Source organism: Thermobia domestica, chromosome 14 (assembly GCF_964235325.1).
Source record: "Thermobia domestica chromosome 14, izTheDome1.hap1.1, whole genome shotgun sequence".
Classification (NCBI taxonomy): Eukaryota; Metazoa; Arthropoda; class Insecta; order Zygentoma; family Lepismatidae; genus Thermobia; species Thermobia domestica.
This window is the reverse complement of record NC_137467.1, coordinates 192,466,068-192,490,555: the sequence shown is the minus strand read 5'-3', so window position 1 is coordinate 192,490,555 and position 24,488 is coordinate 192,466,068. Positions and strand designations below refer to the sequence as shown.

The 24,488-nt window shown below is 36.8% G+C and overlaps 1 protein-coding gene across 3 annotated transcripts in view; it reads left to right on the top strand.

Annotated features, from left to right (window-relative positions):
• Positions 1–24,488, top strand: part of Sbf (SET domain binding factor) — a 211,026-nt gene that overhangs the window by 56,712 nt on the left and 129,826 nt on the right. For all 3 annotated transcript variants that reach the window (XM_081739289.1, XM_081739287.1, XM_081739288.1), the window contains exons 10-16: positions 8,210–8,318; positions 10,036–10,242; positions 15,281–15,394; positions 17,235–17,396; positions 19,042–19,153; positions 20,276–20,444; positions 22,647–22,887. In XM_081739289.1, the coding sequence (XP_081595415.1) occupies positions 8,210–8,318; positions 10,036–10,242; positions 15,281–15,394; positions 17,235–17,396; positions 19,042–19,153; positions 20,276–20,444; positions 22,647–22,887 (1,114 nt within the window). The remainder of the gene's footprint in view (positions 1–8,209; positions 8,319–10,035; positions 10,243–15,280; positions 15,395–17,234; positions 17,397–19,041; positions 19,154–20,275; positions 20,445–22,646; positions 22,888–24,488) is intronic.

Sequence of the window (24,488 nt, the reverse complement as noted above, 5' to 3'; positions counted from 1 at the left end):
ATGGCGGAAACTTCATAACGAGAAACCACATAATTTATACGGTTTACCAAACATTGTTAGGGTCATCAAATCCAGGAGGCTCGCGTGGGCAGGTCATGTAGCCAGGATGGAAGAAAGTATTAACGCTTTCAAAGTCTTAACTGAAAGACCAATCGGAAAACGACCATTAGGAAGATCTAGCTGCAAATGGGAGGACAGTTTTAAGATGGATCTGGCAGAAATAGGAATACAAAGTAGATCCAATTGGCTAAGGATAGAATTCAATGCAGAGCTTTTGTGAACGCGGCATTGAACCTTCGGGTCCATAGGCCATAGAGTTAGGTAGTTAAGCTATCATATACCAATTTGATGAGATTGAACTTACCATATATTGCATGAGTTTCCCGGAAACGAACAAAACCACAAAAACATGAAAAGAATAATGTGATATTTTCCAAGTTTTCAGTAGGGATTGGACATAAATATGCTTCATTTTTAAATATGTGTAGGGAACGTAAGTGGTTATAAATATATTAGACTAGAAACCAGCTACTGTATCATAAGTGACCTGCCAATTTATTGTTTATTTTACTTATTTGTTTAGAACAGAAAGAAGAAAATTCATGAAATTTTTTATAGATTACCCACATTTGATCTCCAATGCATAGAATCATGTTAATATTTTGGTTGATTTAGACTTACGTGTGTAGGTCAGCAACCAGGCTATATGAGACGTGAATCTACAGCTTAACGTGAAATCCGAACCACAGGAACTTTCACCGGGGTCTCCCGCACCGACTATATAGCCACGAGAGAGTTGATTATGTTAATATTTTAGTTAATACATTTTAAAGTACCACTGACAGATAACCTTATGAAAAAGGAAAAATGAATACAATATAGAAAACAAAAAATCGCAACTTCCCCTTTCTTGGGGTGAATACTCGTGTGTTCGGAACTCCAGAAAACACACTATCTCCGGGGTTCAGGATGCCATACCGTCTAAGAAATGTTACAAGAGCAACATTGTAACTTTATGAGTAACGCTAAAGTTAAAGAAAAGATCTTGAGGGGGGGGGGGGGGGAAAGCGAAAACGAAAAAGAAATGCTTATGCACGTAGTAGGCTATCCATTTCAGAGATGTAGTGCTCCTCAGAATTCTAGGTTGTCTATCAGTCATGAAATCAGAAAACTGTCAAGAAATTTAGCTTTTAGGTCACGATTTTTTTTATCTGTACAAATATAAGTATAGACTGGAACATCTTGTTCTATAAAACGTCAAAAACTCACCGCCAAAAATGTCTATGGACGGGTTTAGACGCTATCAAATCGCTAGCAAAGCACGCTTCTATAGCATGCATGAAAATTCGAACTAATTCGCTTCCGAATTGGCTCTTGAGATTGTCCTTCAGCTGGCATCATTGAGCAGTGGGATGCAAATCGCATCGCATCGCATCGCATCTTCGAAACCACTTACGCTTTTAACCAGTTTATTCAGTTGTGAGAAGACACCAAGTTTTTTCGTTCCAGGGGGCAGCACTTTGAAAGTAGAGATAAGTGCTAAAGAATATAGATACTGTTATTAGTTTTTGAATGTTACGAAATGTTATGGGTTGGTAAAGAAAAGGCCATGAAAAAAATCACGAAATTTCATTCTGGAATTTTAGTAGACATCCTGGTCATTCGTGAAACAGGTATAGGTAAAGATAAGAAAAAGAGTCTCAGTAATTAGTCTGAACTCGCTTATCGATTTTGGACGATTGAGTCCTGTAGATCATCCTTCTCTATCAACGTTGTCTGCCCCTTTGTGGCCGAGTGCACGTGATATGAGTTGTTTTTGCGCACGTGGTTTGAGGCTCCAATCTCTAGTGAGGGTGTTAGACTGGAGAAAAAAATTGGTTGAGGTTCGGATCTTAACATTAAACAGAAGAACCCGTCGTATAGACTCCATTCAAAAAAGAGCCGCGGTTGCTCAGTGGTAGAGCGTTCACCTCTGGTGGATGGAGTCCTTGGTTCGATCCCACCTCGCCCCAAGTGAGCTTTGTAGAGGACAAGCACCGTGTATATGGGTTTTCTCGGAGTTCTCCCGTTTCCTCCCACTTCCTTTATTCCACCATTTCATTCATTTCTCATCAGCACCGTTTTCTTTAGCCTACTCGGCATAATCGTGGGACGTAAAACTTAGATTTCATATCATTTTTTCCATTCAGAAAAGAGACTTCGAACTTCATGAGGCGTAAAATTGAGATTTCATTTCATATCGGTGTAAATGATATCACATTAAATGAAAATTTGTTCAGTTTTTTTGTCCGCTTTATGACTGGTTGTAATATTTATCCATATTTTCATTAAGCACACTCTTTTTATATATAAAAATGTACTATATCACATTTAAGTAATAAATGACCTTTTTAGTAATTATCGACTCACGGCTTTTTATAATCCATTTAAAACACTTATTTTTGCATATACGTACTGCAATATATCCCATTGGCAAGTAGCGTATTTTATACGTTTACATGTAGAATACCCTATTTATTTTTGTCGTTGACTATACACTATCAGTAATAATAACTTGTCAAATAATCGTTTTGGTAAAACATTGCATTGTGTATTTTATTTATTGCCTTTGAAACCAATAATTTTAATGCAATTTTAGCGGAAAATAATCCTTCTGTGATTACTACTACTTTTTGCATACTTCTTTTTTATCGTGTCTTAGCCTTTTTTTTTCCATTTAATAATATAAAATGCTGCTTTTTGGCTTAACGCTGTACTGCAGTTGGCTGTTAAAGACGTGCTAATGTTTTATGTTATGTTAGATATGCTGAAGTTCTTTTTGTAATGTAACATATTTGTATTATTAAGACATATAATACACAATATATAATAATATTTTGTGAAGATAATTTCAAATTCTATAACACAAGTGAATGAAGTTACTTTCTTTTATGTTAACGTGTCGATGGCCAACTCCCCCTTTCAAACTGCCCCCATTCCTTTGTGTTGTGGGTCCAGGTAAATGGCAACGTTGCATTTTCATTTAACATTGGGCACATGAAGAGTATACAGTTCAAACGGCTCGTCCGATTAAAAAAAAAATCTTCACTTTAGATTGAAAACATCATATTTGGAGACGGTTTTCCCTCTTACATTTTGTTGTAACTCGGATAATAACAAGAGTTAACCTATGTCAGGGAAATTTTGGGACACCATATATATATATATATATATATATATATATATATAAATATATGAAGCACGATTAAAATTGTATATCTTCAGTGTTTTACAGTCAGAAACAAAATTCCATTGCCACCATAGGTCTTATTTTATCAACAACTTCCAAATAAGTATTGATCAGTTTGAATAAAATATACAGAATGTAAATTCTTCCGTATATTAAACTTTTTTTTTTTTTTCGTGCTGGATATGGGTGAGTGTTCCAATCTGGTTATCGTGGGTCTCTGAGCTGTTCATTCCACGTTGAGACACGTGGCAATGGGAACATATACCAAGAGAGTGGGATGACTACGTGAATGGTGTTGCGGTCACAGTGTTGCGCAAGATGGGCATGCCAGCACCGCAGATCTTCGCCACCCTGAAACACCTGCAAATCAGTGAAGGATTTGTCTACCGCACCATCCAATGTTACAATGAAACGGGAAGTGTCAATGACCGGCAGCGTAATGGCAGAACGCCCACAGTGAGGATGTCAGAGGCAATTAACGCCGTAGCTGCAAGAACTCGGTGAAATCCTGTCAGGATTCAGTCAATGATGCTCCGAGAGATGTCTGGTTCGAGTCCAACCTTCTCATGGATGCTCAGTCAGGAGCTGGGAACTCAAGAGTCTACAAACAACGTACAGGTCACTTCTTGACTGATGCGTTACTCTTGCAGAGAATGGTGAAAGCCAAACGTATCCATTATACATTATGCAGGAAATGGTCACAGGACAATTTGCTGAAGATTTTCACAGTTGAACAGTCCTTTAATGTTCAGAATGATCATGTGTATGCATCGTCATCAGTGCAAACTGCTAAACATCTTTCCAGGGTGCAAAGGTCACATCACTTGGCATTAGTAGTCATGATGTGATAGAGTGTGAGCTGGTCCGCACAACACGGCTGCAGTTCTGTGAACAAGGGTTGAAGACATAAGTTATCGTGAACTAGACGACATTGTTGGAGCCCATTAAGAAACTCTAAGTATCTATATTCCGCAACCAACAGTGGATGTTCCAACCGTATTGCATTCTCATGCACAAGGTTCAACACAGGAGTGGCTACGGGTCAACGTCCCAGACTACTTCTTAGCGTCAATTGACCATTTGGTAACCTGGATCTGAACCATTTTGACTCAATTCCTCAATCAAACGCCTGCAAAACGAGACACCCTAGTGTAGACTTCTTAAAGCACGCCCCTGTCAAGGAGGTTTGCTACTTCCATATTAACACGTTTTCGTGATCTGTTGACAAATGGCCTGCTAGACTCCGGGCCTTCAGCCAGGCTCAAGGTCAGCATTTTGAAAACTAATCGGTGGTCTTCATGCTTCAAACTTCCGAATGTGATCTTGCAAAAGGATCAGTATATCGTCAACACTGTGTCTGATTTCTTTCCAAACCTCTTAAAAGTATTTATGAAGTAACGATGTATAACCTAGGAAATCCTTGGCAAAGTGTTCAGATAAGTCACATCGGTAAAAGAAATATAACATTTTATCGGTACAAAAGGAACTAATGGAACAAACCTAATCTAATATTCTATCCGTTATACCGATGCCACGGTGGCTCAGTGGTATAACGTTCACCTCTGGTGTGTGGTTAGTGATAGATTCGATCCCAGCCCACGCCAAGTGAGCTTTGTGATGGATAGACACCGTGCGCGTGGACTCTTCTGTTTCGTTCCACTTTCTTCATTCCACCATTTCATACATTTCTCATCATCACCGTCTCCCTTAGACTCGGTGCATAATCGTGGGACGTTGAACTAAAAATATTTCATTTCATTTCACTACCTCTTGTACAGTTTGTTGCGAAAAAATGTTAATTTTGATTGGTGTGACTTCTCTTAAGGGGCGTCACTAGTGCTTTATGATGGCCATTGGAACCCCGAGGTTCAGTGCTATAGAAGAAGAAAGTGAGTTGGATTTGTTGGTTGTAAATAATCAGAGGAAATTATGTTGTACGTTTGTTTGTTTATTTTTAAGTGTATTTAGAATACCGAGCTACTATTTTAATGCATAATTATTCTTTGTTACTGATGCTTTATTGCATTTCAGATACAGGAAGTTTTACTCATAATAAGTGTTTACAATAAGAAAGTAAGCATACATTGTCTATGAAAATAGTGGAAGTTGATTTATAATTAACTTTTTCTAAACTTCCACCATAAGTATAGTGTCGCGGGTCAGGGAAATCAGTACCAGAATTTCAGTGTGAACCATGTGTTACAATCAATCAGTTGATTAAGCGTTAGCAAAACGCTTGATCAGATACAGAAGGGAAGAGGAAGGAATAATAATAATAAAAATACAAGTTCAGATAACTGTGAAACGTTGTCCATAATTATACGAGTTCACAGTTCCGTTATTAGAGCCAGAAAGTAGGAACTAGAAAGAAATTTATTTTTAACCCTTAGTCGGTAATATCCGTCTCCCAGACGGATGTAAGATATTTTTTTCTTCAGAGTTGGTACGCATATTTGCGCTATGAATTGATATTTGACCTATGCTTCAGTTGTGGATTGACTGTGCTGTTTTGTGCAGATGGTCGCGTATCTATCTCATTGTTGCAAACTTCTAAGTGTATAAAGTTATTCCACGCCGTCCCGCAAGCGGATATTACTATAAAGGAAATATATTTTGTCTGTCTAAGGAACAAATATTACTTTACACTGACAAATATTAATATTTGGGTGTTTCTTTCGTTTCGAAAATATCAATATATTAAGATGTCAAGTAGCAAAGTTATACCAGAAAGGAGTAGGGCTATACTACAAATGGCTATAAAACAGTTAGAGATAGCAGTTAGAGGAAACTGATTATGGTTACGGATCCGATGGTTCCTCTTCGTCAAGTTGTAAGAATACTGATAAGACTGAAATGGAAGCGCTCATTGGATTGATGACTTTGTGTTCCATTTTCAAGTCGGGGCGTGAGAGCTTGGTGTTAGTTTTATCAAATGACTGCACTGGAGTTCATGCTTTTCGTGCAACCATGTCTCCCAAAAGATGAGAAGTTTTGCTGGCAGCTCTTGGGTTTGATAATTCATCTACTCGTGAACGAAGGAAAAGAAAGAATCCTCCAACAACAGTGTCTAATGTTTTCAATAAGTTCATTTCTAATTGCCAGAAGGCATATTCTGTTGGATGTGTTGATAAAACTCTACAAGTTATGTGTATAGGAATGGATTCTCAGCGGTGAAGCACGTTGTGTTGAACTCATGGGTACATCCACAAGTGAATTACAACATGCTTCACTATTCAGTATATGAATTTTGTTACGTAGAATCAATTCTCTGGGTGAAACTAAACTTTATTGAAAACTGGCTTATACCACTTTGGCTTCAAGCGTCTCAATTAAGCATGTCCGTCTCTCAGGCGGATGTTATTGTTATAGCTTATTTTTTTGGATGCTACCAACTAAGGGTTAAATTATACTGTTCTTGACAATCTTTTAATAAATTTGGGGAGAAGTGTTAGTCATCCGTCAAAATATTTTTAATATTTGTAATATATATAAACTTACTTTGTATATCGAGACTAAGGAAATTCTTGGATTCCACTAGAAATATATTAGCTCCTTTGGTCCCACTAGTTAGCTTACTAATCTCAAACAATTTTCCTTTCGTTGCGGTGCGGCCCAGATTATCTAATAATTTCCAGAAAGATGCCGAAATCTCTTAGATCAGAGCTATCACTGCCCCGTCACTTCATTTTCTGAATTTTGTAAATAATTCGTTCGAGATGTGGCAATTTAACTTACAGAATCAGACTTAGAAAGGTTTGCTTTCCTATACACTAGTAGTGGCTGCAGGTATTTTCAAACTAATCCTCTTGTGAAGAGACTAGGTTTATTTCCGAAATATTTTTGTCATACCGCGCTGGATTATCTAATTATTATTGTGCTCTTTTAACATGTTTCACTTTGGAATCAGTCCAAAGTCGCGTAGTGCTGAGTCAAATTGTTAGTTAATTGCGGAATGAATTTCGAACTTTACAAAAATCTTTTTCAGCACTGAGTATTTTGTTTTAATGTACCGCACAGTTTCCCTGTTCAGTTTCTTCTGTCACAATCACACACTCAGTCTTCGTGTTTGCTATCAGTCGACATTTACCTCTGTCCTTCGCATTCGTAGGTATTCACATTTTGCATCATTGCGGGTATATTCCAGGACCTTTGGAAACCAGCTAGTTCACAATAAGACATTATAACATAAGTTTCACTCGTATTTTTCCCATTCTCGTTTGAGAAACTTCAATATCTCCAATGAAAAGAACCAGCACTGGATTCGAATCTTGATCTCCTGGATATGAAGCGAGAAAGTTGATTTCCCACCTTTTCTTGATTCGTCTAAAATAGGGTAAAGAAAACTTAAAATCGAAAAATGTTATAATTGCAATTGAATACAAAAATAAAATAATACTAAAAACCCGTTCAGAATCATGCATGTTCAAATTCGAAAGTTAACTGCCTTTATTTGGTCTTCGCAAAGATACTACTTCCATTGAAAGCTAAGAGACTTTCGTAATAAAATTAGCAAAATTCTGAAGTATGAGACTCAGTTTTAGTTTTTAAATCTGTTTGATCGAATTGAACTATTGAATTATAACAAACTGCAGACGAACATTTTAACATAAATGTGTTTTTTGTCGTTAGTATTTTTAAGTAATAATCGATACTGATGAAAGTAACTTGTAGTGGTTGCTTTATTATTAACGAACTTCGAGGCTAACCCGTATCGGCTAACTAATATATTTATTTTGTTCCAGCCATTTGTTTTTGTTCCAGCTTGATCTAATATGGCAGTGCATGACGCATGTAAACATGATGAAAAGCCGCTCTAATATTTTTTTTGCTACAATATGCTGCAAGTAAGACTATTTACTATGAATTTTCTCAATTCTGTAAAATGTTCTAATCTTTGTAATGTGTATTAGCTGATTCTTAGTACTCAGGAGTAACTTGTATTATGTGTATTAAATGAGCCATTTTTACCTTATTTTCCAGGCTTTCGTCACTTCGGCCTAGTCAGCCCCGTATCGTCCCTATGGGACCTCATATATCTAATATTCATGATCCTCGGCACATCGTTAGCAATTCAGCTCGTAGATTAGAGGTAAGTGTACTAACGATGATGATGATAGTACTACTACTACTAGAGGAGAATGGGAAAATGGCAGTCATCTAAGCAAAAATCGTTATAATCTAGCTCGTAAAGCACGAAAAGTTTCCGCGATAGGTCGATCCTATAGGTACACTCATATCCAAAATTATTGTCACATGTCTGTAAGTGTGTTGTTGTAGGAATATAATTTGATAACGAATTGGCACGGTATTTCTTATAATGTTAGTATGTGTATAATCGGCAAAGACATGTGTGTGGCAAATTTCATGTCAAAAGAGCAGCAAATAAGAACAATAAAACGAAAATAAAACTTTGTTTTCCATTTAGCAACATTTTGTTCTATTCATTCTAATTTACGTATTTACAATTCTTTTCGTATGAAATTTACCACAAATATACATTTTCTAATTATACACATAGTATCAGTATTAAAAACACCCTGCAAAATTATTCTCAAATTATTATATTACAAGAAGACAGTTATAGATATGCGGCAATCATTTTGGACATGAGTGTACTTCTGTCTAGTTTATTGTGATCAGTTTCAAAAAACATATCTTATTTCATTGCCAAGCTAAAAACGAAAATATGAACATACTCAATTGATCGTTATTTCCTATACGGTTGGGGAATGGCAGTCAGGGATTTTCCCATGCTTTACATATGGAAAAAATCTTCAACACCATTAAGACTTCAAATTTATTCATTAACTGTAGAATAGTTGGGTATGTACATGGGCAGATAATAAACAGCAGTTTCGTGTAAAAAAGATAAAAAAAAAACTACTTATTCATTGAAGTTACATATATTTTTCGTCAACACCTTTATATATTTGAAATATAAATCTATTGGTATTGGCCAGAAACCATCAAATGAATATATACGACTGGATCCAGTGGAAGTTCCTTCTTCAACTTCATCATCTGTGGCCTCTGAGTTAGATTACACTTGAAGACCTTTGTTTGGGGTTGATTGTCAAGACTTGTTTATTATCGTTTATTTTAATGTCGGGGAGCCGCGGTCACTGACTGCCATTACCCCATCCGTTTGACCGGAGCTACCCAAAACGCATGTTTTGAGTAAAAACACGGTCAACACCAACATACAAAACAAATGAATGCATTAATTTATAGATTGCTTTAGAACTACGTAAGCATAGTGTCTACCTAAAAGGTCACTTAATAAAAATATCAAATGGAATATTACTTAGTGTCGAATATTTTGCCTAATATTACATCAAACGCAGTGAAAAAAACAACACGCCTTCATTTAATACCTATTACTCCTACAATGACGTCGCTCTCAAAATTACTTTATCTGACAGCTGCCAGTAAGGCGCCATCATTTGCTTCTATTTACAAGTTTTTCACGCTGTATGAAACTGACCGGGCCTACCCCTCTCTCCCCTACTGCTTCAAAAATTATGTAAACGTGGCCTCTTGAAAAACTACGTTATAAAGTACAGAGGTGATTCACTTGCTTGAAGACTCAGTATTAGTACACCCGTATTCGAAATTTTTGTAATATTTGAACTTGCCTTATTAAGACACGAGTGTTAAATTTTTATTTTAATACAAGAGAGAAAATAAACATTTAAAATTGATACAGTTTCATTTTCAAATTCCACCGTAATATAACGAACAAACTACAAATGTAGACAGCTTTATATTAAAGCATTTCATAAATGATTTTCCTTTTTTTGTTTCAGGTGTTACGAAATTGTATCAATTGTATATTTGAGAATAAAATCTCGGATGCACGGAAGACGTTTCCTGCTGTGCTGAGGGCTCTCAAATCGAAACAAGCGAGGTTAGCTTTATGTACAGAACTTGCTCAACATGTTGTAGGGAACAAGGCGATGCTGGAGCATCAGCAATTTGATCTCGTTGTAAGACTGATGAATTGCGCATTGCAGGTAAGCAATTTCTCATGAATTACAGTAATTTATTCACTGATTTAGAATGTGATTTTCATTTGTTATAAAACCTTTATTTCCTTTCCTTTCTGAGTTTTGATTAAATACGACAATTTGGAAAGAGAGTTGTGTCAACATATCAATAGAGTACAAACCTTTTATTCTAGAACACTGGTGTCCAATTATAATGAGCCTGAGGGTCTTTACTAGTAAAGTGGAGGGCCGCAGATAATAATAATAATAATAATAATAATAATAATAATAATAATAATAATAATAATAATAATAATAATAATAATAATAATAATAATAATAATAATAATAATAATAATAATAATAATAATTATTATTATTATTATTATTATTATTATTATTATTATTATTATTATTATTATTATTATTATTATTATTATTATTATTATTATTATTACTCCAGAAAAACTATTTAAAAAATGTATTTGAAATCTTATTTACATATTCAATGTGACAAATGAAAGTGAATAGCAATGTTAACAAGGTCTGGGATATCTACATCCATTCCTATGTTGTTGTGAGCCGCAGAAGATGTAAAAAAGAAGAATCTCCAAGGCAGCTTCTGAAGCGATTCTTCACAATTTTCATGGTGGAAAATGTACTTTCACACAAATAAGTACTATTAAACGCTGACCTCTTTTCCGACCAAATTCGAAGATTTAGGAGAAGGTGTTGCCGTGGATTCCCGCGCCTTTTTGTTATATAGAATCGCTAAATAGATGCCTTATTTCGAAAGGAGAGTGGAAACATTAAAAGAATGAATAAATATAAATGAAAATAGTATCAGTAATAACAATCGTAAATCTTGAGAGGTTTGTGGGCTGCAGAAAATGGTTTGGGGGGCCGCATGCGGCCCGCGGGCCTCTATTTGGACAGCAGTGTTCTAGAACATACAAACGTTAAAGTCTTTAATATAATCCGTAGCCATGTCGCCATATTGCTAGAAGACTCTGGACGCCATAGCATCCGTTTTTATTGACGTTCACGACAGAGCGTCCTATCGTATGCAAAATGGCGTGTCTTTTAGAAAAGTGCTATCCTCGAAATAGTTCCTGTAGTTGGAGAGGAGATCCAAATCACATATACTCGTATCTGAAGAGTATGAGACCTGCTATCTCTTCCGTTAGAGTAAATCTCACGAGGTAGCATTTTGAGAACGGGCAGTATTATGAAGTCGTGCTTGGGACTGCCGCCCACCCGTCCGCAAACCAGGAGGATATTATTGTAAGAGCCGGCAGTAGGACACACAGTTCGCTGTCTTTAGGAAATGTATGATGATGTATGACATTCCCCATATCATACATCTGTATTGATTACCGGATTTTGGAGTGAGGGAAATGCTGATTGAATTTTGTATTGTATAATCGCACCCAGCTTTCATTCCTAGTCTTGTCCATGTTTTAACGCGCCAAAAGGTAACTTGCAAGTGTATAATGTGTCCACTTTTGAACATGTGTAGTAATGAGGCTTAAAATATATAAAATGATAATTATGCATGTGGTGTGGATACGAGACGTGGTCTTTATTTTGATGGAACAACGCATACTGCGAATATTCGAACGCAAGAGGAGAAGAATGGGAAATGGCAAAAACTTCATAACGGGGAGTTGCATAATTAATACCGTCTGCCAAACATTATTAGTTCCGTCAAGTCTGCTAGGCTCAGGTGGACAGGTCATGCAGCCATAATAGAAGAAAGCAAGAACAATCAAAATTTTAAGTGGAAGCCCAGTCGTAAAAAAGACCATGAGGAAGACCCAGGCGCAGATCGAAAGACAGTATTAAGATGGATCTGGCAGAGATAGAAATATAAAATGGGTGAGAGCACATTGCACGATCGAATTGCTGAATGCAGCGAATATCTCTGCCTTTCCACAAAGTATGGTGCCAAGAACAACGCCCTCGCATATTTATGCACTGTGTGCTGACAATATTACCACTACTTTCTTCCACCTCTACTACATTTCAGCTTCGATGAAGATCAATTATTGTCATCGTTGTAAGCATTACACAGTAATTGGAAGGTCACTTACTCCCTGTTCAAATTGGATGTTCATTCTTCTCACGTCATAGATAGACACTGACAAGAAAGTGTTTCCTACAGGAGCTGTTGTCTAGCAGGCCGGAGTGAACTAATATTAGTAACGTATGCGAATCGCAAAATATCCATTTGTTTGCACGTAGCAATCAGAACTTCGCAACATTTACGTAAGCGGCTATTTTAGATTACTCTCAGAACTTAATGAAAAGTTAGTTGTATATGTAACTATCAGTTTGTATAGTTTGTATATGGAACACTTGTATATTTATGTAAAGAGGCGAATTAGAGGCATTTTTTATTAAAATTAAACAAAAGGATTCTTTTTAAGGACGTAATTAAATACATCTACATTTATGTGCCAGAAATCAGGGGATACTTACCTTATAACGTCTTAGACCTCCTCATGCATGGCAAAGTGTAGCTACTCGATATAGCAGGGACGCGACAAGTCGCAGGTAGTCATTTTGAGGGATATTCCTCCATGGAGCGCTTATTACCGTTCATAATTCGGCGATTACTGTAAGAGGAGGATCCTGGACAACAATAGCCTCTCCGATAATATACCACGTACACTTGATGTTGTTTCATATCCGGAAATAATGCGTGGGAAATAACCACAATGTTCCTCAAACCAGTCACGCACATTTACGACTGGTGACCTTGCACATTATCCGAGAAAATCTCGTTGTTGGGAGGGTACACAAAGTCAATAAAGGACTGTAAATAGCTGAACATAGCCATAACCGGTTAATTTCTGGTTGAAGCGGACCAGAGGACCCAAACCATGTCATATAAACACACTACAAAATATTACGGAGCCACCACCAGCTTGGAGAGTGCCTTGTTGATAACTTGAGTCCATGACCTGATGGAGTCTGCGTCACATCCAAACCCGACCATCTGTGTGTACCACCAGAAACGTGACTCATCTGACTACACTACACATTGATTGTCATCTAGGACTCAATCCCACGTGTTCCCAAACCCATGTGGGTCACCGCTTCCGATGGGTAGCGTTTAATAGTGACATTAGTGTCGGTCTACGGTTGCAATGTCCGACGGAGACCAAATTGCGTTACAGTGGTTTCTGAAAAACGTTGCTGGGACGCCCTGAATTTATTCTTACTGTCAGCTCACGCACTTTTGTTTGTCTTTTTGCTCGGACGAGGTTGCCAAGACGTCGCCGTTCGCGATCATTCAGCTCACATGGGGGGCACTATGTTATCGCTGACGGGTTGTATGTAATGCCCCGGTCAACCCTTGATATTGTGGAGCGTCAAAGTTCAATGTCCAGACGACTTCGAAATCGTGTAATACCAACCATCATCCCGTCGTGTTCTTACTACTATTATGCCCTCGGTACGCAATTCTTTACTTCACTCAATAAAAGTTGAACTGACAACACAGAAACTGCTTCCCATCTTTCGACCAGTTTTCTGCGATGTTTGTGCAACGGTAACTTTTGATCTATCTATCTTTTGATTTCTGGCACTTAAGTGTAATGGTATAAATTGATAATTTTTGCTAAAGAAGTACTTACTCTCTTGTCATTTTATTCTTGTTTTGTCTGTCTTAGTGAGCCAATGGTGTTAATGTACGGTTTGCTGCCTATAAACAATTTCGTCTGTAAGAAACAAGCAAAAAAGCTAATACTCACCGCAAAAGATAGAGTTTTCTTCTCCATGTAAGAAGCGCTTTCGGAAGAACCTTATTCCATCTTCAGCTTAAAATTTAAAGAGAATTTAAAAATATGAAAGAGAATTTTTTTCTGACCCTTTACAAAGCAGTGGCGTCTCTCGGGTAAAATGTTAGTGTGATAAAGTATATATAGATCAAACAAAAAGGAATATTTGCACTACAATAACTGAACACATTCGTACATCGAAATCTCGTAGCCTGCAACAGTTATCTAATCTAGCAACACATCTCAAAGATTGTAACCATAACATCGCAGATTCATGTTTAATAAAGAAAGCAAAAACAGCAACGGAACGAACGAAAAATCAAAGAATCATATTGTATCCATAAAGAAAAACCTATACTCAGTTTAGATAAAAGACAAATAAATATCATTTGGAGTAATCTTTATACGTACTTTCGCCATCTGGAAAGCAAGAAAAGAAAACAGAGAACAGCAGTGAATAATGATAGAGTGCCTATTCGCATGTGTTTAATTTCTGACAGAAGATTTGTGTTTAACATTTCTTAATCATTTTAACATTTCACCTTTCCCATTCTTCTTCATGTTTTTAAATGCTCTTTAAATTTTAAGCTGAAGATGGAATAAGGTTCTTCCGAAAGCGCTTCTTACATGGAGAAGATATGTCTACTATGTTTTTGCGGTGAGTATTAACCTTTTTGCTCGTTTCTTACTAAACATCATCACCGCTCGCAATATTGTGAAATTTCGTCTGTAATTTTTGTTCTTAATTACTAAAAAGTTTCTGGTCCGAAGGGAGAACCTTAAGTATTGTTTAAAAAAAAAAAAAAAAAAAAAAAAAAAAAGTATTGCTTTGAACTTCTATGTGTATATTGATATGTCAGCTTTTGTTGAGATTACTCCGATCCAAATGTAGTGTTTTTATAAGAATATAGAGTAATCACGATAGTTACTTTTATAGAGCCAGCTTCCTTACATGGATTTTTATAACTACAATTTTTCTTTCATTTATACTGTGTAAGTTTTGAGTAAACAAATCTCACAGAATAAATTGAAAAGAATGTGGTCTGAATCGGTGAGCACCGGCCTGAATAGTGAATGTGTGCATTGCTAAGGGGCAGACCGAGTAGTGCAGTGGTTAGCCTACTTTCACGTGTTTCACTTCCGGTTTTTGAATTTTGAATAAATATTTCTTGTCAGTGTGAATAAAATAAATGAAAGTTGATTTTTTTTTTTTATATATGAAATTAGAATGTCTGCAGTGAATGGAAATTTTGAAATTTTTAAAACAATTATTATTCCAGGACGATTCTGCCATGGATGAGCATGGTGTGGCAGCTGCCTTGCTCCCTCTTGCGACAGCTTTTTGTCGGAAACTTTGTACAGGAGTAATTCAATTTGCGTACACATGCATACAGGTAAGACTATTACTTATAATTTAATTGAAAAACTTTTAATTTTGAAATCAAATGAACTGCTGAGAGCAAAAAGAACATGTGTTACAATATTGGAATATTTAGAGGACTAGAGTGAAATCCGAGATAATTAAATTATTATTGGATATAGTGATCTTTATTATGAACTAATTTTTAGAACATTAATTTTACTTTGTGCAATGGACTTACAGAAGTGTATTTTGTTTTCATTTTTACATTTTATTTTACATTACAATAAACTCTTTGTTAATGTGGGAACCGGAGTGATAACATACTCTCATAGAATTCTATCCTCATATCTTCTCATATATTGCCGTAGATGGTTATAGGTAGTCAAAGGTACCTATTACTTGTCACTGATGTTTGCAACCATTAACAGCGATTTGTGCAGTCCTCGTCTGAATTGGCTGAGTACTGACTTGAGAGCGAAAAAGTTACTGTACCAATGTGGCAAGCCGAGGACCTGAGTCGATCCTTAAGTAGTCCATTTTGTTGTTGTAGTTCGAAATTTTGTTTAATTTGTCCCCCTCCCTCTTCGGAGTAGAAAAAATATATAGTTTTCTCCATTCGTCCTATAGTATTGTTTGCGAAATCAGGTTTCGATTTCCTGTGGAAGCCCATGTGGTTCGTATCCCACGTTAAACTATAGGCCCGCATCTTATGTAGTGTCCGTGGTAAACGGACGCTAAACTCAGGGTCCAAATAGGGGGCACAGTGGCTCAGTAGTAGAACGCTTACCTCTGGTTCGTGGGGTCCCTAGTTCGATCTCCGGCTGTGGTGGACAACATTGTGTCCGTGGGTTTCTTGGATACTTCCGTTTCCTCCCACTTTCTCATTCCACCAATTTTTCATCATTCACTTGCTTTAATCATCGTTTCTCTTCGCCTCAAGGGCATAAACGTGGGACTTTAAGCTAAAATATTTCGTTTTTTCCAATCAAAACAACCTAAAATATTGTAGACTTGTAGAAGTAATTATATCCATGAATTAAACATACTGTCTTAGGTTACTAAAAAATGTGAAATTAAGAATTTCTTTCTGAAATTTACATTTTTACTATTACTTTTTATTTTAAGGTACGGTAGTTCAGTGTTAAGAGTGTTTACTTCGGGTTTGAGGGGTCAATGGTTCGATCCTGGAACATGAGAGTTTGTGGCAAACGTGAATGTGTTTTCTCGGGATTTTCCCGTTTCCTCCTACCTTTTCATTTCACAGTGTGTGTCCAGGGTTCGATTCCCGGAGGGGACATTCGGTCAAAAAAAGTGTAAATGATTTTTCAAGGCCAGTCATCCTGAGTGAGGTGTTCGTCCTTCACACTAAGCAGATGCAGGGATGTTACCTAACATACAGATTCCAGGCCGCTTCCTTCCTTCCCTTTCCTCGGATAGTGTGATCACCGAGGGACGTCTCCCTCTTATGCATGATGGGCTAATATGGCCATAGATGCCGAAAGCCCAGAAATCTAATTCCTAATCCTAATCCTAGTCAGAGGCTAACATGGCCATAGATGCCGAAAGCCTAGAAATCTAATTCCAAATCCTAATCCTAGTGAGGGGTAACATGGCCATAGATGCCGAAAGCCCAGAAATCTAATTCATAATCCTAATTATTTCACAGAGTATTTCATAATCATTCATTTCCATTGATCATCCGTCTGCTTCAGCATAAGAGATGTAAAACTAGAAATTTCGTTTAATTTTCATTTTCCTCTCTCTTTTTTTTTTTTCTTACTATATTTTGATGATGATGGTGCTTTTGTCCTTAATTTATATGTTATTTTCGTTAAATTTCTTGATTAATTTTTCAAACCTCTATCGAATAGGATCATCCGGTATGGCAGAACCAACAGTTTTGGGAGTCAGCGTTTTACCAAGATGTACAGAAAGATATCAAAGCTCTTTATATAGTGAGGCCAGATTCCAGTCAATCAAATCGTCTTGGGTTTGAAAGGGATCCGTCGTTGAGTCCTGTCAGCCCTCGAGAGGTAAGTTACTTACATCCGTTAAGTTATTGTGAATAGTTAAAACTCACAGTTGTCAGCAAAAAGTACATGCTTACCACATACAAATTTTTTTGTATGAGTAACATCAAAGCCTGTTTGCTGTGTCGTACACTCATGTCCAAAATTATTGTCGCATGTCTATAAATATGTTGTTGTAGGAATATAATTTGATAACAAACTCGCCTGGTATTTCTTACAATGTTAGTAAGTGTATAATCGGCAAAGACATGTATGTGGCAAATTTCATGTCAAAAGAGCAGTAAATAAAAACAATAAAACGAAAATAAAACTTTCTTGTCCATTTAACAACATTTTGTTTTACTCATTCTAGTTTTCGTATTTATAATTATTTTCCTATGAAATTTCCACAGATATACATTTCCGGATTATACACATAGTATCAGTGTTAAAAGTACCCTGCAGAATCATTATCCAATTATATTCTTACAAGAAGACAGTTATAGATATGCGACAATCATTTTGGACATGAGTGTACAAGGAAGTCTTTGTTACAAATAATAAAAGTCTTAATAATTGGACACATGGAACATAAACACAATCCATGCAGGGCATGGTTTCTAAAGACTTGGGAACTCAGGGAATTAGGGAAGCGTATAAGTAGCTAGCGAAAATCAGGGAAATTTATTAAATGTGTATCTTACGAATAAAAGAACTGAAAATAGGCTACATCCAATTGTAATTTTGTGTAATCAGTATACGTGGAATATGTGATATTGTTATAGTCGACGGAGCAGGTGAAAATAAAACAATAGAAATTGCAAACAAGGATATATTATGATATAAATATTTGTAAGTAGATTTATGTTTTGCTTTCTTTATAACTAATCATTATATTATAATACTACAAATAACATAAAAAAAATAAAACATTAACGAAAGAAAGGTATTGTCTGCTTTTGTAGGGAGGAGAAGTGAAGACAAAGTAAAAAATTATACTGAAGTTAGGGAAAGTGAAACCAGAACATCTGTAGAAACCATTCAGAGTGAGAGTGGGTGATAAAGATACCACCTCTATCTAAGGTTACATAAAGAGTGGAAAAGTGCATGACTGAATCGGGACTCGAACCCGGGATCTTCGGCATACCGCGCCGATACTTTAACAATTACGCTTCCCAATCTGCTCCCTGACATTGTCTAACATTGAATTCGCACCTATAGAGGCATTGGTGTGTAAAAATTCTAGATTATTTTCTTCATTCGTCAATATAATGATAATACAACCGTCAGAGATATTCTGAATGTAGACACTAGATTGCTCAAGCACAACAGGAAGTTGTACAAACCACGTGGTCTGAGTGGAAGAATACCGACTTCAAGAATGTCTGGCTGGAAGATGTGTGGCTGTTGAGGGAGCGGACTCGGTAGCATGGTGGTTAAAAGATCGGCACGGTATGCCGAAGATTCCTGGCTCAAGTCTCGGTTCAGTCATGCAGTTTTTCACTTTTCATGCAACTTCTGATTAACTGATCAGAGATCTCGTGAATTCCTAATTTAAGCTTAAATTTCTAATTTATGTTTGATGATCTAATTTACAGAAATTTTAATTTACGATTGAAGTTTTCATGTTGTGTTTCTTGATTGTAACTGTAATTTTTTCCTTTTACAGAGCAAAGAATTTCCTTGGAAAGATAGAAGGTCTGGCTTTGTAAAATGTCAAGAACCATCAGCGTTAGAGATAGCAGCTGAACAGATGCGACTATGGACGACGTATGATATAGGTAAGTTCTTGTTCTGATAATCAAAATATTTTAATACAAGTGTTCAGTTGACCTTCCTACGAAGGATGCTGGCTAAAAGCGTCCTCTTCTCTCCTATCCGTTTTAAAATATCTTCGTTTCTTGCTGTCTGTGTCCATTTCATCTTCTCTATCTTCCTCCAGCACCACATTTCAAAGCTCTAAATATTTCGTCTGTAACTTCCGTAATGTCCAAGTCCTCTGAACCATACTGAACAAAGCTCCGTATATAGACGTAGCCAACTTCTTCCGTAGTCCAATATTAACTCTGCTAGTTGAGAGTAATCTATTCTTGTTGAATGCTTCTTTGGCTATGGCAATTTTTGATCTGATTTCTTTTGTGCAGTAAGCGTCTCTAGTCAAAATGCTTCCCAGATACTTGAAAACATCGACCTCTTCAAGTTCTCTTTGTTCTATTCCGTAATAACATATTTTATAATTTTTACAGGCTTAATAAAAACAAAATATGTGCGTACTGATGTGTGAAAATTCTCAGAAGTTAAGTGATCTATATATTGTGTAAGTTAATTTTTACTTTGTTTGTTTTTCGAGCGAATTTGCAATGTGAATATCAGTAAATAATTTGTTTTTACAAGACCCATAATAATAAGAAGGAGCATTTCGTGTATAATGCTTAAAATATATGGGTGGATCCAGGAGAGGGGGGGCAATTGCTCTTCCCCGAAGAGGAAACTTTCTTGTTATATATAAATAAAATCCATCCCAGAGTTTGGAGCTCTTAGAAGTAGCTCCAAGTAGCAGTATTAGATCCCCCCCCGAGAAGTCTGTCCTGGATCCGTCCCTGATGGAATATGAAGGGATTCTAAACACCTTGTATTTCATTTAGCAACGAGTACGTAGTAGAAGGTGCTCGGAAACAGTACTCAGCAATATGTTCCATCGTATACTTGAGGCAGGAAAAAGTTTTTCATAATTAAAATATGCTTCGTGTTGTATGGTTAAATAATTAGTTTTAATGTTATTTTAGATCAATTATAAACTTTAGTTGCCATCATCAGAACATTTTTTCTGTGTACCTATTTTCGAATCGAGAATAATAAGATAGCAATATATTAATAAATGTTTCTTCTATTTCGAAATCCAGAGAAGCAGAAAGAGCTGGAAGCGAGTGAAGAATCTACCATGTACAGTCAAGCAATCCACTACGCCAATCGAATGGTGTATCTGTTAGTGCCCATAGATATTAGCTGTCGAACACACAAACAGGATGTAGCTATAGATGAAGAGAGAGCTAGCAATAGTATAACGAATAGGTAAGATTGGTTGAATTTTTTCAGAACTAGCATGTTGTTTGAATTTTCATTTGTTGTACCTTTCTAAAGCGAAACAATCCAGTAATACAATACGGCATGATCTTTAGTTATTTTAGTTTTTGTACTACGCTTGCAAGCAAGGGAACAAAGTTGTAAAATCAATATTTCAGAATGCTAATACTAAATTTACTTTCAAGTATGCTTTCCAGCATTTGCGGGGTAAATACAGTATATTGATTGCAACATATTTTTCATCTTTATGTTCTTTGTCTTTCAGAGCTTGAAAGATTCATGTTCAGGGATTGTGAATACACTAATAGGTGTTCTAAAAATGGTGCCCACGGACCACAGAGCACTAGTCTACAAGTCAAAATAAACCAGAAAATATATATATTTGCAGACCTTTCGGGTCTTTGTCTGGAGTCGCAAATAACACTATGCGGCAACGTTGCAAGTAAAGAATCATAGATCAGATCTACCAATCCATCAAATAATTCCATCGATTCTTGCCAGATGACAGTTAAAGTCAATAGACGTTGACACTAGCACCACTTAATTACTTTAAGAATCGATGTAACTGTTTGATGGATTGTAGAGCAATGCTAATGGTTCCAACTTAATATGCAATGTTGCCACATAGTTAAATTTTGATTTCCCGGAGGACATTCCGTCACAACAGTCGATCTAATATAAGGTATTGTCAGAAAGTTTCGAGACCAGTTCTGTTTTCAAGAAAGTACTTTATTTATTTATCTACGTTTACACATAATCACCTTCAAAATAGTTACCTCTTACAGCAATATAGTTCTCTTAGCATTTCTGCCACTACTGGAATTGAAACATGTCAAGCATATTCTGCGATTTGCGCGGAATCTCCGCAATGGTTGTCGAAACGACAACTTTCAACTGAATTTTCAGCTACGAAATGATGGTGGTCTGCAGGAGCCAAATCTACTGAGTAGGGTGGGTGCGGAAGTGCGATCATCTTGTTTGTAGTGAGAAACTCACGTATGAGGAGAGCACGTTGGCAGGGTGCATTGTCGTTATGGAGCAACCAGTTTTTCGCACGCCACAGATCCGGTCGCTTTCGCCGAATATCTTCCCACAGACGTTTTATAACCTAGCAATAGAACTTGTTGTTTGCATTCTTGGCCCTGGGAACGAATTCGTGATGCACAATGCCACGAATGTCGAAAAAAACGATAAGCTTGCACTTGGTCGAGCTGCGTACATGCCTGCCTTTTTCGGTCGTGGAGATTATGGGTTCTCCCACTGTGAAGACTATCGCTTTGTCTCAGGGTCGTACCCACACAGCCAGGTTTCATCACCGGTAATGATCCTGGACATGAAAGGTGGTTCATCCACGGTACGCTGACGGAGGTCTTGGCAGACTTTGACACAGTATTCCTTCTGTTCCTGGGTCAGCAGCTTGGGGACGAACTTGTCAGCAACACAGTGCACGTTCAAATCACACGTGAGGATTGCCTGCACTGTTCCGTATGACACACCGACAATGGCAGCAATGGTGTAGATTGTTCTCCGACGACCTTTATCCACAAGTTGCTGAATGGTTTCGACACTTATGGGTGTTGTATTAGTTGAAGGTCGTCCTGATCTCTCGCCTTCTTTAAGTGATGTCTGCTCTTGAAGCGCATGTGCTACTCAAAACACCTCAAACGATTTATTGCGGCATCGCTATACACTTGCCGAATCACGTTAAGCATCTCTATGGCGGATTTGCCCAGTTTCACAGAGGGAATCATGTTCGCTCGTTCAAACTTGCTGTCTATGATAAAACCACAGAAGTAGTAAAGCACGTGGTCAGAAGAGCACCAGTTACACAGTTCTCGATGTACGAAGAATGTCACTTGTCACACTGTCTTATGAAGGTCGTTGTGTGTGTACGTGCAGCCTTGCGCTGCCATCTGTTGGTGTGTTACAGAACTTGCTCGAAACTTTTTGATACCTCCTCGTAGTTACATCGTACCTTCTCCGATCTTTCACCTTAAATTAGATAGATTTTCAGCGCATTTATCATAGAAGAGATTGTAAAGAACTTAAATGCTTGGTGTCAAATCCTCCCAGGTAACTAACGTGTGCAATGTTGTCTTGAAATTTGAATACAATAGTACAAATGTAAGTTAAAACATCAATCTTTCCTTTTTAAGTTTCTAAGTAATTTTTAAACTCGTTTTGTTGTAGCGTTGCTGAAAGTGACAGTGCAGATGCGGAGTCTGGTTTTGAGGAGCAGGACCCAGGAGAGATGGGTTGTGCAGTCATCCGCCATGTCTCTCGCTTTGTAGATAAAGTATGTACAGAAGGTGGGGTGAGTGCAGAGCATATCCGTTGTCTGCATCAAATGGTTCCTGGTGTTGTGCATATGCACATAGAAACTTTAGAGGCTGTTCATAGAGAATCCAAGAGGCTTCCACCTATACAGAAGGTAAGACAAAAAAATAAATATTTATTACGTACAAAAGTTGCACTTACCAAAAACATTTGAATTACACTTCTACCTCGAAATTTTCAGGAAAAGTTATTGCTAGAGATACTCTGTGTGTATTTTCATTGGTTTTCGTTGTGCGATAAAACGCGAAATTGGCTGTTTTGCGCGCAATTTCTAACAATACGCGAAATTTAGAAAAGACTCCCAAACTACAGAAATATGTGCTTTGGGAAAGCTATTTGATCCTTCTGTAATTGCATGTAGTAGTGACCAGACATTGTTGTGTTAAGGAAGTTTTTTAAAGCTTTGCCATCATTAAATATATATATATATATATATATATATATATATATATATATATATATATATATATATATATATATATATATATGCAAGCATCTGATTATGAAGTACCGTATTTGGAGTTTTACAAAATGGCCTATGAACTCTTGACTTTTTTGGAATCTATGATCCATAAGCTTTCCAACGATGTATGAATCATGATTAAATGATAATTAGGGAGGTCACCAGGGCTGACAACGTGGAGGTCTGCAACAGCCCTTCGAAAATGATATACAGGGAGTTTTTTTTAATAGGAATTTAGTTCTGAATTTCTATCTTACTTTGTATTGCAGCAATGGGTACCATTTTTTAAAAATATTATTGTCACAAGTGTATTGCCTATAACATTAGCTTCATTTTGTAAGCGTAGAGTGACTGTAAGAGTTGCCAGAGACCCCAAATTCTATTTTTTCATATATTTTTTTAGTTTTTTTGTTTTTTCTTCTTCTACGAATGTAGCGGGATTTCACAAGTGTTACTTCGTTGGAATCAGTGGTCCATAAACTTTCCAACTAGGTATCAGTCATTATCTTGTCATAATTCGGGGGGGGGGGGGGGTCTCCAGGACCCTCAACTACGATTTGTTTCAAATCCCTGCCCGGGGATTTCGTTCAAGACTGTGCTTTGAATACTTTGGTATCTCCTGACCTACCAATTTGAAATTTGCGCCCTTCAAATCTTCGTTTCCATCACCATTTTCAGTCAATTGAAAACGAATGCTTTATTACTGAGTGAGTATATGGTGATGATAAGCGTTTTTTTTTTTTTTTTTCTTCCCGCAGTCAGAGGCCCTGAGTGTAAATTCTGTGACCGGCAATCCATAAGGAAGTTTTTCCATATTTTTCTCGGGTTCACAGGCAAATGCTATGATAGTATCTTTCAACTTCACAGGAACGCATTTCACTGTGGACCAAGCCATATTAAAAGTAAAATTTCTACTCAAACCAGGTATCAAAACCGAGGTTTAGTTAGAGTGAACTTTATTTCAATTAAAAAGTACAGATTTTTATATCCTAGTTTTAATTTTGATCAGATATATTTTTGAAAGAACTACGCAGCGTTTGTTGCGTATTGTCATATATAAGATGTTCAATAGATAGATAGATAGGGGGATTTAACTAGTTGTATTTAGGGGGATTTAACTTGGTATCCATTGCTGATTTTTGTCCTATTTTACTAAGACAACAAGAAATACATTTGTCATCAGAACTGTCAAAATATGTTACACTCTTATTGACAAAATTAAAAACTGTACT